Source organism: Sorex araneus, chromosome 6, assembly GCF_027595985.1.
Source record: "Sorex araneus isolate mSorAra2 chromosome 6, mSorAra2.pri, whole genome shotgun sequence".
NCBI classification, from domain to species: domain Eukaryota; kingdom Metazoa; phylum Chordata; class Mammalia; order Eulipotyphla; family Soricidae; genus Sorex; species Sorex araneus.
In genome coordinates, this window is record NC_073307.1 from 93,903,269 (window position 1) to 93,921,019 (window position 17,751).

Consider the following 17,751-nt stretch of genomic DNA (forward strand, 5'->3'; position numbering starts at 1 on the left):
CGAGTCTGCTGCCCCCAGCTCCCCCCGGGTCCCCTGCCGGGGAATCTGGGCCACGGGCGCACTTGCTGGTGGAGCCGCGTCCCCTCCCCTGGTGGCGCCAGGCTTTCAGCCCGCGAGAACCAGGCGCTGCCGGCACCCACCACGCCGGGACTCCTGCCGCGCCCGACACACGGCTGAGGGTCCCCGCAGGGCTGGCGCCGGGTTCCCGACTCTGCTGCGCCCCTGAGGAGAGAATCCCCCTCCACACCGTCCTGCCACCCTCACCCCCCACAGGAAAGGTCTCGACTCACAGAGCACTGAGGGTCCGAGACAGGAGTCCACAGGGCAGGGGCGGGGCAGCGGCTAGGGTCAGGCTGGGTGAAGACACAGAGAGAAGGCGAGGGGGGCACACACCCAGCACTGACAGGGCCCGAGGGGCAAGACCTCACCAGCAACGCACAAGAGAGTGTCCCCTACACACACACACACCACACACAACACACATACCCCTACACACACCACACACACAACACACATACCCCTACACACATCACACACAACACACATACCCCTACACCCATCACACACAACACACATACCCCTACACACACAACACACACAACACACATACCCCTACACACACACCACACACAACACACATACCCCTACACACACCACACACAACACACATACCCCTACACACACCACACACACAACACACATACCCCCCACACACCACACACACGTCCCTACATACACCACATACACACATACCACTACACACCACACACACCCCTACACACACCACATACACCACATACACCCCTACACACAACACACACACGTCCCTACACACGCCCCTACACATACCCCTATACACAACACATACACACACAGCCCTACACACAACACATACACACAGCCCTACATACAACACACGTACCCCTACACACACCACACACCCTAACACACAACACACATACCCCTACACACGCACCCCTACACACAACACACATGCCTACATACAACACACACACGCCCCTACACACACACCACACACACACACCCCTACACACCACACACACACCACATGCACACCACACACAGATCTCTACACACCACACACACTCTACATACCACACATACACACACTCCTACACACCCCACACTCCTACACACCACACACACACCACACACACACACCCCTACACACACACACAAAGTGAGAATGTGGATTTGAAGGTGAAACTCTCTCCAAGGCCATTCAGCTGCCAGGGGATCCTGTGGGATTTGGGCTTGAGCACTGGAGACGGAAGCAGAACGCAACTGTCCTCTCACTTCAACGGTGTGGGGAGAAGCCCAGTCATCACCTCAGAGGTGAAGTTTTCAAACCGTTGTCTCATTCATTCATTCATTCACGCATTCATTCAAACACTAACTGAGCAGTTATTATGTGCCGGGCCTTGCGGACACCTCTCTTCCAAGATGACCCAGGACCCTGCAGCATCACCTGTCTGCCCCAGTGACGGTCACTTACCAGACACATGCTACCCCATGGGAGTGACAGCCCCCAGCTCCAGGGGACGTCCTGGGCCCGCTCTCTGCCCCGGCCAGCTGCCCACCTCACCTTGTGGCCCACACACTCATTTCTGACTCGACTCCTTGCTCTGACCCCCTCTTCCTTCCAGCTCTCCCTCCTCTTCCTCAGCTGCCCCCCGAAACGCATCGTCCAGCGGGGCCAGAGCAAGAGTACAGCGGGGAGAGCGCTTGCTCGACTCCTGGCACCTCCCACGTCTCCCTGAGCGCCACCAGGAGTGCTCCCCGAGTGCAAAGCCAGGAGGCACCCCGAGTACCAGCAGGTGTGGCCCCCGAGCACAAAATAAAATAAAAATTAAAAAGCACCTTCCCTTAGGTCACCCCCTTTCCACAATTCCCTGTGCTCCCTGACACAGTCACTGTCCCTTCACGGTCTGGTCACCACCACCCTCATTCCTAGTCCTGCTGTCTCCCCTGCCCCCGCCCCCACGCCCTCGTCCTCCGTCCGGCAACCGTCAACACCTGCATGACCGGGGCTGGAGCGACAGCACAGCGGGGAGGGCGTTGGCCTTGCACGCGGCCAACCCGGGTTCGATTCCCAGCATCCCATAGGGTCCCCTGAGCACCACCAGGGGTAATTCCTGAGTGCAGAGCCAGGAGTAACCCTGTGCATCGCCGGGTGTGACCCAAAAAGAAAAAAAAACACCAAAAACCTGCATGACCCCCCCCCCAAATGGCTCATATACTCCTCTCTTCCTCTCTTCCGGCAACAACCTCTCCAGCCGGGGTGTGTCCCTGGCATCCCCCCAGTAGGGCAAAAGCCTGGGGCGGGGGCAGCGGCCAATCCGTGTCATTTTGGAGAACTGGCGCAGAGCTGGTATTGGGCAGGAGCAGACACGGAGCACCGTTGGTGGAAGGAACGGACGGGGGAGCCTTTAGCCGCGGGGGCAGAGGTGGAGCATGGCGGGGGGGTGAGGCGCTGGGGGGCCACGTAGGGAGTGGAACCCAGTGGGGGCATGGGGGGCGGTGTGGGGTGCTGGGGGAGTCCTGCGGACGGGGGGGCTGTGGCGGGAGCATGCCACGGGAATCGGGCAGGAGGAAGAACAGAGGCGTCCTCTTCGGAGCAGCTGGACAGGCACCCTGCGGCCACATTTTCACAGCGGGAGAAAAATCTCGCAGCCCGATTGTATTCCTCAACCCCGCTCACGTCCTCTGTCCCGGGAAGGGAGATGCTCTACCCTGGAGCAGGGCGATGCATGAAGCTTCACACTTGTTTTAATTTTTTTCCTACCCGGCACTACTTAGGGGTCACTCCTGGCTCTGGGCTCAGGAGTCACTATTGGCGGTGGTGGGGGTACCCTATGCAGTACTGGGGCTCAAACCCGCACTGCCTGGGATAGTCATGTGCCAGGCAAGCCCCTACCTGCTGTTCTGTCTCGCTTTTGAAGACTGTTATCAGTAAGGAAGAGCAAACAGTTGCGTCTGCGTCTACGCAGCCTTGCTCTGGGCTTCCCAAACAGGTCTCTTTCTAGACTGGAGGCAGGGGAGGCGGGGGAAGGGAGCTCCAGTTGACATCGACAGACAGCTACACGGGGTGTACTAGAAAGCTGTGTGTTTGGGTTGGAGTCTCAGCACTGCCATTCACTCTGGGACCTAAACCCAGTGACTTGGCTTCTCTGGGCCTCCCCAAGCGCAGTTCTTGGGTGTGAAGGTACCCAAGGTCCTTGGAATGTGAAGGCGGAGTGAGCTCACGAGCCCGGAGAAGACGGAGATGAACAGGAGCACTTGAGGATGAGTAGTTATCAATCGCCACCATCATCACCGTGATGACTATTATCCTAGTAACTTGTGGGGAAGGGAGCCCAAATGGTCTCTTTTCCCGGGTTGCCGTTGTAAAAGACACCGGAAGTTCACTTGGCATCGGGAAAACGCTAATCAAAGCAACAATAAGGGAAAAAAAACCTCCAACGATAAGATATCTCACACCAGTGAGACTGGTACCTATCAAAAAGAAGAAACATGGGGCTGGAGCGATAGCACAGCGAGGAGGGCGTTTGCCTTACATGAGGCCGACCCAGGTTCGATTCCCAGCATCCCATATGGTCCCCTGAGTAGCACCAGGGGTAATTCCTGAGCGTAGAGCCAGGAGTGACCCCTGTGCATCGCCGGGTGTGACCCAAAAAGCAAATTAAAAAAAAGAAGAAGAAGAAGAAACACAACCACTGTTGGCAGGGATGGGGACCCTTGTCCACTGCTGGTGGGGAAGTCAACTGGTTCGGGCTCTTTGGAAAACAGTACGGACACTTCTCAACACGCTGAGAATCTGACCCAGCAATCCTGCTTCCTGATAGATGTCCCCCAAGGATCCCTTTTCAAAACATTATTTTGAAAAGGCATTTTGCACTCCTAAGCTCATGGCAGCTCTGTTCACCATGGGCCAAATCTGGAAACAACCCACGTGTCCAAGAGCAGTTAAGTGGATGAAGGAACAGTGGTGCGGGTACTCAGAGGACTAGTTAATGAAAAGGAAAGACAAAACTCACACAGTTTGCCACCACGTGGATGGGGCTGGGGGGACCTGCTAAACTAAGTCACTGAGACGGAGAGGGACAGACACAAAATGGTCTGACAGGTGGGAGGTAAAGAAACACGGTAGGGAAATAACCAATGACCAAAGGCAGCAGAACCCAGAGGTGTTCTACAGAACCGAGCACACCACGGGCCGGGGGCAGGTGGGTGGCAGGAGACCCCGAGACAGTGGCGGAAGCTTTGGGGTTTTATGTTGTACCCACACACCCCTCTCATCAACAGTATTATAAGTCTGGGTGCCTCAAACAAAACTACATTGGGAGAGAATGACGGAAATTTCAAGAAGGATGAGAGCTGAGTAGGCAGAGATCCAGGCCGGAGTGAGGGAAGTGGATAGAAAACAAACAAAATAAAAACACAATTGTGGGGTCAGAGCGATAGCCCAGCAGGGAGGGCGTTTGCCTTGCACACAACTGACCTGAGTTTGATACCCCGCATCCCGTATGACCTTCCAAGCACCGTCAGGAGTAATTCCTGAGTGAGAGCGGGAGTGAACCTTGAGCACCACTGGATGTGGAGGTAGAGGAAGAGGAAGAAGAAGAGGAAGAGGAGGAGGAAGAGGAGAAAGAGGAAGAAGAGGAAGAAGAGAAGGATGGGGTGAGGAGGAAGAAGGAAAAGGAGGAGGATGAGAAGGAGAAGAAGAAGAAGAAGAAGAAGAAGAAGAAGAAGAAGAAGAAGAAGAAGAAGAAGAAGGAGGAGGAGGAGGAGGAGGAGGAGGAGGAGGAGGAGAGGAGGAGGAGGAGGAAGAAAAGGAAGAAGAAATAAGAAGGAGGAGAAGAAGGAGAAGAAGAAGAAGAAGAAGAAGAAGAAGAAGAAGAAGAAGAAGAAGAAGAAGAAGAAGAAGAAGAAGAAGGAGGAGGAGGAGGAGGAGGAGGAGGAGGAGGAGGAGGAGGAGGAGGAGAGGAGGAGGAGGAGGAAGAAGAAAAGGAAGAAGAAATAAGAAGGAGGAGAAGGAGAAGAAGAAGAAGAAGAAGAAGAAGAAGAAGAAGAAGAAGAAGAAGAAGAAGAAGAAGAAGAAGAAGAAGAAGAAGAAGAAGAAGAAGAAGAAGAAGAAGAAGAAGAAGAAGAAGAAGAAGAAGAAGAAGAAGAAGAAGAAGAAGAAGAAGAAGAAGAAGAAGAAGAAGAAGAAGAAGAAGAAGAAGAAGAAGAAAGAGGAGGAGGAGGAGGAGGAGAAAGAAAAAGAAAAGGACCAATTGCCCTGTAGGCAGAGACTGTGAGAGAGCAGAGGCTGCAGGGACGTGTGGGGCCCAGCCCGAGGGGGCCCCTATGCCCCAGGGCGAGGCCACAGAGGCAGTTCAGATGGCAAAAGTGGACCGTGGAGCAGAGCGAGGAGCTGAGGCCACAGCAGGCAGCACCTGGACAGTTCCCCACGAAGGCTGCCTCCCCCAGCATTACGGCTCTAGCTGGGAGGCTCTGGGGGGCTCTGGGGGACTCTGGGAGGCTCTGGGGGACTCTGGGAGGCTCTGGGAGGCCCTGGGGGGCTCTGGAAGGCTCTGGATAGCTCTGGGAGGCCCTGGGAGGCTCTGGATAGCTCTGGGAGGCTCTGGGGGGCTCTGGGAGGCTCTGGGAGGCTCTGGGGGGCTCTGGGAGGCTCTGGAAGGCTCTGGGGGGCTCTGGGGGGCTCTGGGAGGCTCTGGGGGGGTCTGGGGGCTCTGGGAGGCCCTGGGAGGCTCTGGGGGGCTCTGGGAGGCCCTGGAAGGCTCTGGGAGGCTCTGGGAGGCTCTGGAAGGCTCTGGGAGGCTCTGGAAAGCTCTGGAAGGCTCTGAGGCTCTGGGAGGCTCTGGAAAGCTCTGGGAGGCTCTGGGGGACTCTGGGAGGCTCTGGGAGGCTCTGAGTTCAGGGCAGAATGGAGAAGAAGGCGTCTGGCAGGAGGGCAGGGGTGCTCTGGATCAGCTGAGTCGCTGCGGTAACTGACCAGGCTTCGGATGGGGACCAGGGACGGGTCTTCAGCTTCTGAAGCTCTGCCAAAGACGGGGGCACCCCCCAGAGACCCTCCCAAGTTGCAGGGTGCAGGGGCGAGCCTGCCAGTTCCCCGAGGGTCTTTCCGTATAGGGGTCTGGCCCAGCTGAAGAGAAAAGCTGGCAGAGACGACGCCCGGAGTCTGGGTGACAGGCCACCTCGCTGCCCAGGCCCCAGGGGTGCCCCTGGGGGCCACGTCCCCTCTGAGGCTCAAGGGGCATGGGGCGTCCTGTACCCCCAGACACAGCCCCTGCCTTGGAGGCGGGGCAGAGCAGAAACCAGAGAAGGGCCAAGCCAGGTGCGTCCGTGCTGGGGTGCAGGGTCTGCAGTGGGGAGCCCCAGGGGACCCCCGTAACTCAGTCTCCCCCCCACACACACTGCATAGCACAACCAGGAGCACCCCCTGAGCCCCGCCCCCAAACACCCACTGGGGTCCGGAGTGACACAACAGCGGTAGGTGCTTGCTTTGCGTGTGCCTGACTGGGGGTCAGGCCCTGGCATCCCTTATGCCCCCCCTTGAGGCCCGCCAGGAGTGAGCCCTCAGCACCGCTGGGTGTGGCCTAACAGTAAACTAAAAAGGAGGAAAATCAGCCTCGAGAAAGCAAACCAGCCAGACCCAGCAAGGCCCGTGTTGGAAACGGTTAACAAGGGGGTGGGGGCTGAAGTCAGGGCGGGCGGGAAGGCTCCCCTGGGGAGCGCCTGCGGTGTGGAGGGGCAGGGGGTCCTGGGGGCTGCTCTCTCTGAACAGGGGCCGTGCAGGGCAGCGCTGGACTCCAGCTCGATGCCTCCCACCTGCAGAGCACGTGCTTGACCCGGGAGCGAGCGCCCGGAAAGGGAGCTTGGTCCGTCTCAAAGACACGCAGCCGCACCCCTGCACTCTCCCTCTGCTCCTGCCACCTCAGTCCCAGCCTCCCAGTTCCTGCAGTGGCGTCCCCCTCGAGCTCCGCCTCCCCGGTTCATCTCCCCCCACCCCCGATGGCCTCTAACCACCCGTCCCCCCAGTCCCCCCACCCCGTGAGCGAGCAGAGCCAGTCCCCACTTGCCCCCCATGCTGAATTCGGGGACCCCTGCGAGCCTCTGACCTTGAGCAATCTTGCCTTGGTGCCTCCCAGCTTCTCCCCTAGACTCCGGCTACTCTCGGCAATCCCGGCCTGGTCCGAGGGAGCTTCTCTGCACTAGACCCGTCCCCAGGGCCTCTCCTGCACCGTCTCAGTCCCCCGTGGTCACCCCAATTCTTCCCACGCCCCTGATATTTCATGCCACCATCGTTGAGGCAGGCCTCTTAGGCGAGAAGATAAGCTGCAGGCACCGACCTGGCCCCTCTCCCCCTCCCCCCTGCCCCCCCAGGACCTGCCGGGAGCTCAGCTGCTGGCCGACCTGGGCCTGTCCAGAAAGGTGCTGTGGGGGACGGCACCCCTCTCTCCTCCGCTGACCCCCGGAGGCACAGGACGGGCACCCGCGGTGGTAGATTGGGGGCCCACTGAGCCTCCCTTGCATTTCTCACTGCCAAGAACCTTCATCCACACCCTCAACCCCAGATTCTCAGGCACATATTTCCCTCCCCCAATTATTAGTATTATTTAATTTCTTTTCCTAAGGCACATCTTTTTAATAAACGTCCGGCTTTCTGGAACTAGAGTGGCCTTTAGCACGGCTGTGCAGCCTCTGAGGAATGGTGAGGTCTGAGGCTGAGGAAGGCAGGGCTGGGGGCTGAGGGGGGAACCAAGCCCTTCATCTACCTGGGAGACGGGACGGGGCGCTGGGGAGGCCACCGCAGCCCCCCAAGGCCACAGAGGAGGAGACACATTTCTTTTTTTGTTTTCTCTTTGGGTCACACCCAGCGATGCACAGGGGTTCCTCCTGGCTCTGCACTCAGGAATTACCCCTGGTGGTGCTCAGGGGACCCTATGGGATGCTGGGAATCGAACCCGGGTCGGCTGCATGCAAGGCAAGCGCCCTCCCCGCTGTGCTGTCGCTCCAGCCCGAGACGCATTCCTTACCCTCGGAGGGCACCGAGAAACCCCTCTGCCCTCACTCCTGCCTCCCAAGCCTGGTGGACATGACCGAGCCCCCTTCAGACCCCACAGACTCAAGTGCCCCAAACGATTGCAAGCAGGGCCCCGATCGCTCCAAACTGGAGGTGTCGGCTGGGGGCGAGGGAGGGGTTCATCAGGGGCCCCGGGACCCCCCTGGAAGGGCCCAGAAGCCAGGCCCGCCCTGCCCTGCCGCCCACGGGCCCCTGGTGCCTCCTGAGTTTGCTCCGTGCGGTGAAGCAGCCCCGCCCTTGCTCCGGACGGCCCCAGAAGGCGGGGCAAAGACAGCGCCCAGAGCGGCCGGGCACAGCTGGCAGAGCCGGACCCCTGGGGCGGGTCCCGAGCCCAGGAGGCGGGAGACCCACCCACGGCTCCCTCTCACCCGGAAGTGGACGGGTTTCTCTCCCACTAGCACCCAGACCCACCCAGAGTCCCGTCCTCCCGGCCCCCGCCTCCCCTCCATCCGACCCTCTGGACCCCGCACCTGGCTGCCCCACTTACGGACCCCCACACCGGGAGTCATTCTGGAAGCACCGTGCTCCTCCCCCCGCACTCCCTCTCATCCCCCGAGGGCCTGGGGGCTGCCATCTGTCCCCATGCCCTCCCGCCCCCTCCGCCCCTCCCCCACCTGTCTCTCCCTCCCCATCTCTGCGCGTGATGCCTTCCCACCTGGAATGTTCTTTTCTTCCTCCCTTCACCCAGTTTACTCCTCCTCAGCCTTCAGCTCCCCCTCCCACCTGCCCCCTCAGGGGAGCCTTCCCCGGTTAGAGCTCAGCGTTCAGAATGCACAGTCCCCGGGGCGCACCGAGAGATGTGCTGTGTGTGAGTGTGTGTGCGTGTCCGTGCGTATGTGTGTGAATGTGTGCACGGATGTGAGGGTGTGTGTGTGTGTGCGTGTGTGAATCTATATGCAGATATGAGGGTGTATGCATGTGCATAGGCGTGCATGTGTATATGTGTGTGAATGTATGCATGGATGTGAGTGCACTGTGTGTGCATGTATGTGTATGTGTGCAACTGTTGTGAATCTATCTAGAGATCTGAGGGTGTGTGTGTGCATACGCATGCGTGCCTGTGTGTGCATGTGTGTGTGTGCCTGTGTGTGAATCTGTATACAGATATGAGGGTGTGTGTGCATATGTGTGCATGCATGTGTGTGCATGTGTGTGTGCCTGTGTGTGTGAACAGATAAGAGGGGTGTGTGTATATATGCATGTGTGCATGTGTGTGCCTGTGTGTGAATCTGTGTACAGATATGAGGGGGTGTGTGCATATGTGTGTGCCTGTGTGAGTGTGTATACAGATATGAGGGGTGTGTGTGCATATGCATGCGTGCCTCTGTGTGCATGTGGGTGTGCCTATGTATGAGTGTGTGTACACACACACACCACCATGCACCCTCTAAAGGAGCACTCTTGCCTGAGTCCATGCATCCACACCCCCTGCGCACCCCGTGGGCCCCCTGGAGGCCTCCTGCCCCCCCCCAGGAAGGAGGGAGGAGGCTGGCGGGAGCTGCAGGTCCTTGTTCTGCTGCTCCCCCACTCCCCCAGGGGCTGTGGCCCTCCGTGCTCCCGCCTAGCGCCCCGCCCCCACCCAGGACGGGTGCTGAAAGGCACGACAGAGACGTTCAAGCAAACCAAGCCTGTGCCCCCAAGGGGGACTCCTGGTCCCCGGAGCCTCTGTGAACCCGAACTCAGTGACTCCGGGAGAAACTTCTGGCCCAGGGCCCCCACGCCCAGCCCCGAAGCCACATTCTGCTGGGGCGCGGCCAGGATTTAGGGAAGGAAACAGGTGAGTGAAGGCTCAGGACCCCCCCACCCCGGGGTCAGGCCAGAGTACCCAGCCCGGGGTCCGAAGCACCGTTCACTGCGCTGTCCAACCACTGAACAGACTCCACACTTGGGGTCTGGTCTGTACCGTGGGGGACGGGGGGATTCCCCAGGGCCTCAGTGGGAGGTGGACACGGCAAGGGAGAACATGACGGGGTCTGTGTAGGGGTCACCCCAGAGCCCCCTCTGGCCTCCCCAACCCAACGCCTTCCGAAACGATCCTTCTTCTCACTCTCTGATAGCGAACACCCCTCCCCCCGCCGCCCTCTCTGCTGGGTTCATCACGATGGCAGCAAGCAAGCAAGGACCCGAGCACTGCGCCCTCCTGACGTCACGCCAGGGACCCCGGTGCCAGCATCCAGGGGTGGCAGGGGGCTGTGGGCATGCCCTGGGCGGATGTCTCACCCTGTGGCAACTGCTGTGAGCACAGTAAGGGGCAGAGACGGACAACCACCCAGACCCACCCCCGGGGAGATGACAGGTTTTTATGGGGGGGTTCGAGTGGACCCACACAGTACAAGCCTACCAGGAAGTGGTCTGTGCTCTGTGAAACAACGGAACAGGAAGACGCGCCTCTGAGAGCGGGGAGGGGCCGGAGGCAACTTCTACCAAGATGGTCAGTGAGGAGCAGGTGGCTGACACCCTCCCTGCCCGCCCCCCTGAGTCCCCAAACCAGTGACCACCTGGCGAGAAGGTGGCTGCGCTCCCATTTCACAGACTCAGAAACTGAGGCTGCAGCCTCAGTTTCTGGTGATTTGGGGTGAGGTGGCCCCCAAATCACCTTGCACCACCGGGCTGTAGGGTTGGAAGAGAGCCCAGGTGTGTGCACAATCCCTTCCATGACACCCTCCCCCTGCCCCCTCACCTCACCCAAACCTCACCCCGGCCCTGAACGAGGGGCCTCCACGGGTCCTAAATCAGCTGAGTGTTTGTTTGGTTTTTTTTTTAATGAAAAACCTCCACACCCTCCAATCCAAGCCAGGTCTACACAGAAGCCACCTCTCAAACGGCAAAGGATCCGACAAAGCAGAATGTGCGGGGCTGGGGTGATAGCACAGCAGGTAGGGCGTTTGCCTTGCACGCGGCTGACCCGGGTTCAAATCCCAGCACCCCATAGGGTCTCCTGAGCACCGCCAGGAGTCATTCCTGAGTGCAGAGCCAGGAGGAACCCCTGTGCATCGCCAGGTGTGACCCCAAAAGCAAAACAAAACAAAACAAAACAAAAACAAAACAAACAAAAAAGCAGAATGCGCTCGGGAGGCCTTCCCTGGGCGGAGGGGGCTGGAGGACAGTGGTGTCCCCCCCCCCACACACACGTCGCGGCCAGGGGCAGGGCTCAGAGGCGCTGACAAGGCCAGGCTGGACACCCCAGGCAGGGGCCGGGCTGCAGGCAGTGCTCGCAGAGAGCAGGGCGAGGTCTGAGTGCTCCCCTGCACCCCGATGTGCTCGCCGGAGGGACAGACACCAGTGCTGGCTCTGCCACTCTGCCCCAGGCCCTGGCGGGTGGTGGGCACTGACCCCCCCCCGTGGGCCTCCTCCTGGAAAGGGGAGCTGGGGCAGGGGCTGCGGGAGGCAGGCAGGCAGGCAGGTCAGGGGTCCTCACCCGAGGGGCCAAGGCTGCCTTCCTAGGTGAGAATAATGGGGCACGCAGGACTCCGGGGACAAGGGCTGCTGGGAACGCGGCCCCGGGAGCAAGCCGTCAGGGTCCTCGCGGGGAGAGGGCTGGGAAAGAAGAGAAGGTTCCGGGACCTTCAGTCCAGGGCTCCTGTGCATCGCCTTGCATGCGGCCGACCCCGGTTGAGACCCCGGCATTGCAGGGTTCACCCCCCACTCCTGGGAGTAGCCCATGAGCACATCGGCTTGGCCCAGAAACACCCCGCAGCCCCTCTCGACTAATGAACGTTTATTTTTTAAAAAAATGAATTTTTAAAAATTAAAATTTTTTTAAATGGAAGTTTCTGGAAATGTTAATGAGGCTCAGCTGCCAATGCCGGCTCTCTGGCAGAGGGGAGCCTTTTTGTTTGTTTTTTGCTTGGGGGCCATGCCCAGCGGTGCTCAGGAATCACTCCTGGCGGTGCTCGGGGGACCCCGAGGGGAGCCCGGGGACCTAACCTGGATCAGCCGCGTATGAGGCAACTGTTCTTCCCGCTGGACTATCTGTCGCTCTGGCCCGAGTAGAGGTGAGTCTTCGGAGCAGACTGTGACCTCGGTACATATTCCGAGTGTGGGATATGTGTGGGGGTCATTTGCTGGTTATTTCCCCTTCCCCAGGTGGATGGGCATCAGTTTCCCTTATCCACATAGGCCCTGTGCGCCCCGACGACAGACCCCCTTCTACCCCACCCCTGTTTTTCCAGCAATGAATTTGTGACTCACTCAGCAGTAGTTCCGGGGGGGACACTCAGATCACCCTGACCCCCTCCCCGCACCCCCATGTCCTTGGGATATCATCGGCACTCATTACAATCACTGACAGCATTTTTGTTTTCTGTTTTTGAATCACACCCCACGATGCTATGGAGGTGACTCCTGGCTCTGCACTCAGGAATTACCCCTGGCGGTGCTCAGGGGACCCTATGGGATGCTGGGAATCGAACCCGGCTCAGCTGCGTGCAAGGCCAACTGCCCTCCCCGTCACGCTATGGCTCCAGCCCCTACTTTACTTACAGCATTTTTAAAATCGACCCCTTGCCACACACTGTTCTGTCCCCACCCTGTGCAAAATCACCTCAAGGAGAGAGCAGTCCCCTTGGAGCTCCCGGAGCTTTGGGGCCACCACACGAGGGCCCGCTGGTCCTACCCGGCGGAACCACCCTCCAGGGCCACAGCCTGGCGCAGCCCTTCCTGAAATCAAACCTGTCTTCTCCTTGGGCACAGAAAGAGACCCTCCCCGGCGGAAACCCGAGGGGGAACCCCAGGCCAGGCGCAGTGGAGACCATGCCCTTAAGAGCCAGGAATAGAAGAACTGCAGGAAACCCAGACGGGTCTTGGTGGGAAAGAGCAGGGAGGGAAGGGCAGAAGGGAAGAAGGGCAGAAGGGCAGAAGGGAAGAAGGGAAGAAGGGAAGAAGGGAAGAAGGGAAGAAGGGAAGAAGGGAAGAAGGGGAGAAGGGGAGAAGGGAAGAAGGGAAGAAGAAGGGAAGAAGGGCAGAAGGGGAGAAGGGAAGAAGAAGGGAAGAAGGGAAGAAGGGAAGAAGGGAAGGTAGAGCCACCCAGACCCCGCCACCGGGTGTGGACGGATGCAGCACTCAGAAACGCAGAGTCCCTCTCTGCTCTGCTCAACCTCGAAGCCAGGCAAGGGGCTGGCAGGGGTGGGGGGAGAGAAAAGGAGGAAGGGCTGGGGGGTAAGGCTGCTGCTGAATGCACCTCTGCAGAGCCGAAATCCTTGGGCCGGGCAGAAGGGAGGAAGGCGAGAAGAAGCAACACCGAGAGTGAGGTTCTGGCCCCCTCTGGAGACCAGGAAGCCACCGGTGACACGGGAGGTGAGTATCACGAATCACAGCGTGGCCCAGTGATGCTTGAGCTTGGGTGGAAGGGACCAGCTGGGGCCCTGATGGAGATTCTCCTGAGCTGTCCTCAGAGAACTCCCGTTGAGCACTGCACTGGGAGGCTTTGACGGCGGCTTTCCTAAAAAGTTCAAAAACTTCCCAGATTCCTTCCACCCATATGTTGAGTGCTAACCCCCCCCCCATACTGCCCTGCCACCTCCATCCCCGGCTGCCTGAACTCCAAGAAGGACCCCAACCTCCTTGGGCTTTTGAGATCACACATCTCTCCTCGTCTCTGCAAAAGGGGCCAGAGATGAAGTCATTGCTTTCCTGTCCAACCCTCGATCCCGCTTGCCTCTGTGTCTCCTTCATCTTCCGCAGAGAGAAGAGTCGGAAAGGCAGCCGCAGAAGCAAAGCGTTTTTTATGTTTTAATCAAGAAGTGAATGAAGAAGAAAAGCCATCTTAGGAAGCAAAAAAAAAAAGTCCTAATGAGAACCAGAGAGCTGAAGCAGACAGGGTTATTATTTTTTTTTCACCCAGAGATGTGAGCAGCGTCTCGGAGAGATCATCTGAAAGCTGTTCACCCCTTCCTGAGTAGGGGCAGTGCATGCCATGAAGAAGTGGTGAGGGGGTAGTGTCAGCTCTGCCTGCAGGATCTTCTTGAAGCCCCCCTCTCTCCCCAAAATGATAGGTTTGGGGACCCTGAGACGCTGATGCAGGCAAGGACTAATTTGGAATGCTTTTTTAAAAATTGAAAGAGCAAACACACACACACACACACCCACACACACACACATCCACACTCCTGAAACCGGTCCATGGATAATCTGGGGAAAACCGTGGAGGTCTTCACAAAGAAGTGACTTTAAAACCTCCTACCAAATTTCTAAGTGGCTAAGACCCACTTTCCCAGGGAGGGGGGTGGTCTCTGCTCCTCCAAGGCCCAGAGCTTCGGAAATGGAAGGCCGGGCCCGACGGGGGCTGGAGACGCCTGTGCTCCCTGCGGGGGGTCCCTGGGCTACAAGTGGACAGAAACACAAATGCCGGGAGGGCCCTTGGGCGGGAGCGTGGGCCTTGACTGGGGGCCCATCTCGCCACCTTTGGGCAAGGTTGCGATCCCAGCATTGGATGATTCAGGGGGATACAGGCCCCTGTCCGGAAGTGAAAGTGAAAGGGATGGGGAGCATAAGGGGGGATGCAGACCCCAAACAGATGGGATTTTATGGACACAGTGAAAAGGCTCCGTAGCTCCGGGGAATGAGGCCATGTGCAAAAGATCCCGGCCACAGACGTCGGTGACAACCCCCGCCCCCAAAGAAGGAAGTATACCGCTAGCTCGCTCACTAATTTCTGGGTCCCCGTCGCTCCCCAATAATGCCCCGGCTTTCCTCTAATCTCTTGGATGCCTGTCGCCATCCATCTGACTTAAATCCCGAGCAAGGCGAATTGTTACTAAGATCATTTCCCTAAAGCAACCCTCACTGACTTGGCTTGGCTTCTCTCTCGGAATAAAAGTCTTCCATAAATGTTTAATTAAATGGAAGCCTTTCCACGGCTAATGACAAGCTGCAGGAACGTCTCTTCATTTTTTTTTAAAAAAAGGAGGGCTGTGTGTGTGTGTGTGTGTGTGTGTGTGTGTGTGTGTGTGTGCGTGCGCTTAAAAGAGTGCCTATTAATTTCCCGAGATTGATTCCCTAGCTGGAAAAGAGCATATAGTAATTCAGCAGCCAGCTTCCCTGCAGACTTGGTTCAAGGCAGCGGTTTGGATTGAAGAAGGGCCCCAAATGCAGTATGCGTCAAATAGACCATCGCTCAATGAAGTCACTTAGCTATTCAAAACATGTTCAACCATCACTCAAGCGTTTGCACCAAGAATGTGGAGAGGAAGAGGGGGGGCCGGGGAATGGGTGCTCTCTCCCCAGATCCCCGTTTCCCTGAGAGGAGCGTTTCCTCCCATGTAGGCTAGACCCCCGGGGCCACAGGCGTCCTGCCTCCTGTCTCTCCCCGGTTTTTCTGGTTTTTGGTCTCCCTCTTGCAGGCGCCAAGTCCCCACCTCACCATCCCATGCTGAGCTCGACAAACAATCCCGCAGTCCCTGCTGCCCTCCGTGGCCCTGCCTGCCGCTGCCACTGGTCGCTGCCTCAAAGGGCCTCCGATACTGTTGATGGCAAAGAACACAAACCTTCCCCCCCACCCTAGCCAGAAACCTGCGTCTCCCCGCGCCCGCCTTTCCACAGGGGGCTGCAGTGGGTTGACGGGGACGGAGCGAGCTCTCTGAACGCAGTCCCTCCCAGGGAAAGTCTGTCTACACCTGCAGGTTGTATGACCTGCCGGAGTTTCTCCCCCCTCCCTGGGCTCGCTCGGTCTTTTCACACCACCCCGGTCTCCCGGCGTTTCTGCCGTGTGGCCTTCTTTGCACTCAGCACATACACAGGCACGCGTGTCCTGCAGAATCAAGGCGATCGGTTGACACCCCTGCCCCACTGTTGGCTTGACCCTCCCCTGCCTCAGCACCTCCCCATGCCTTTACCTCCCTCCGAGGCCCCCCTGCACAATGCCTGCCTGAACCCTAGCTGGCTGCCGGCCGCAGTGCTGAGACTCCACTTGCTTTTTTGGCGAACACACATGTCACCCGGCCTGGAAGTACTCGGGTCCCCAGACTAGCCTTCCAGCGGATTGCTGTTTATTCGAACTTGCGCCCGTTTCCTGTGAGAGACGACGCATGTATTTTTAGACTTTGTAAACGTTCAGACACACGTCCACACGTGCAGCCCGAGGCCTCCCACAAAAATGTGTGGCCCAGAGACATTACGAAATGTTCTTGAACTCAGCTCGAGCGAGCTCCTGGAATCATTAGGATTCACCACATCAGGATGCTCTGAGACAACAGATTCGGGGGGGAAAAATAATAATCACAAAAGATTGGCAGGTGCCGGTGCATCTGGGACTTTCAGGGAGGGTCGGGAGGGGGTGGGGGGACGAGAGAAAGCGTTTTTGGATTCTTCATTACGGAAAGAGTAGCGGCATTGAGAGGCAATTATTTCCCCCCCCCATCACCACCACCACCCACCCACCACCAGCCCTCCTAGATGGTAATGTTACACCAAATGGCAAATGCAGATTCCAAAGCAGCAAGGCACGTTTGACTTTTCAAGACAATATCTCTGTTGTTTTCATCCCATCCCAGATTATTGCAATGGAGAGAAGCGGGGAGGGGAGGGGAGGGGAGGGGAGGGAGGAGGGGGGGTAGAGAGTTGAGTATGGTTTCGGCTTATTGATTTCCTTTCCTCTGAAGAACTAACCCGAGCAACCTTGATGTGCGGTGGTGGACGGAACGAAGTAAGAAAATGGTGGGATGCGAAGGGGACTTCTTGGGAGGGGGGGAGGGGGTGCGGCAGGGAGGGGTGGGGTGGGGAGGGGGAGGGGAGGGGGAATCGAATACCTTCTAGACAGCAGGTCCTCCATAATCCAGAATGGGTCATAACTTCCTCGTTCTTTTTGCTGGTCTCGTTCTCGCTGACACTTTTGGTCTTGCAAACCCCTCTGGAGTACAGCCAATAGTCGGTCCCCACAGCGATGGTCATGAGGCTGAAGGCGGCGAAAGCACCAACGGTGGTCAAAAGCATTTGAACACCTCGATCAAACAGCCCCATAATTCCTCATTATATAAACACCCAACCGGCTTCTGGTTTCTCGGGAGAGTGTGTGTGTGAGAGAGAGAGGGTGCGATTTACCAAAGGCAAAAAAAAAAAATTAAAAATCAAAATAAAAAAAGACTTCCACGACTCATATAATGGATCTATGTGGGACTAGAGAATATGGAGAGAGAGAGAGATTTAAAAAAAAAGGGGGGGGAGGTTAAGAAAGCTCTCGGAAAAGAGTGTAAATTAGAAATATATCACAAGGGAAGAAGGGAGGCTTGCTTTTTTTTTTTTTTAAAGATCAGAAACTGTTCCGGTTGGCGTGATTTTTTAAAAAAAAGGGGGGGAAAAAAGAAAGAGCGAGCGAGCGAGAGGGCACGCAAACAATAAAAAATAAAAAGACACCCCCCACCCCCCACCCCAAGTGAGATGCCTTAATCTTTTTTCCTAAAATTCTGGTCTCCAGTTTCCATATGTGATGGCTAATTGGGAGAGGGCTTCCGAGTCAGGGGGCCGGGGAGCAGCCGCATCCTGCACACCCTCCCGCGGGGTCCGGACGGAGACGGTCAGCGCCGGGGAGCGCCGCGGAGCATCCTCGGGTCGCGGCCGGCCGTGGGCGCTGCGGCCCGCGCCATCCACCGCCGGGGCCTCGCCGCGGCTCGTCCTGCGGGGCGGGGGCGCGGGGGGCTCGCGGCTGG

At 57.9% G+C, this 17,751-nt stretch overlaps 1 protein-coding gene across 1 annotated transcript in view; it reads right to left on the reverse strand.

The window, feature by feature from the left end:
• Positions 1–17,542, reverse strand: part of CACNG2 (calcium voltage-gated channel auxiliary subunit gamma 2) — a 141,561-nt gene extending 124,019 nt beyond the window's left edge. Inside the window, exon 1 of the mRNA XM_055141897.1 lies at positions 16,855–17,542. Coding sequence (XP_054997872.1) covers positions 16,855–17,065 — 211 coding nt within the window. The 5' untranslated portion in view covers positions 17,066–17,542. The remainder of the gene's footprint in view (positions 1–16,854) is intronic.
• Positions 17,543–17,751: the final 209 nt, after the last annotated feature.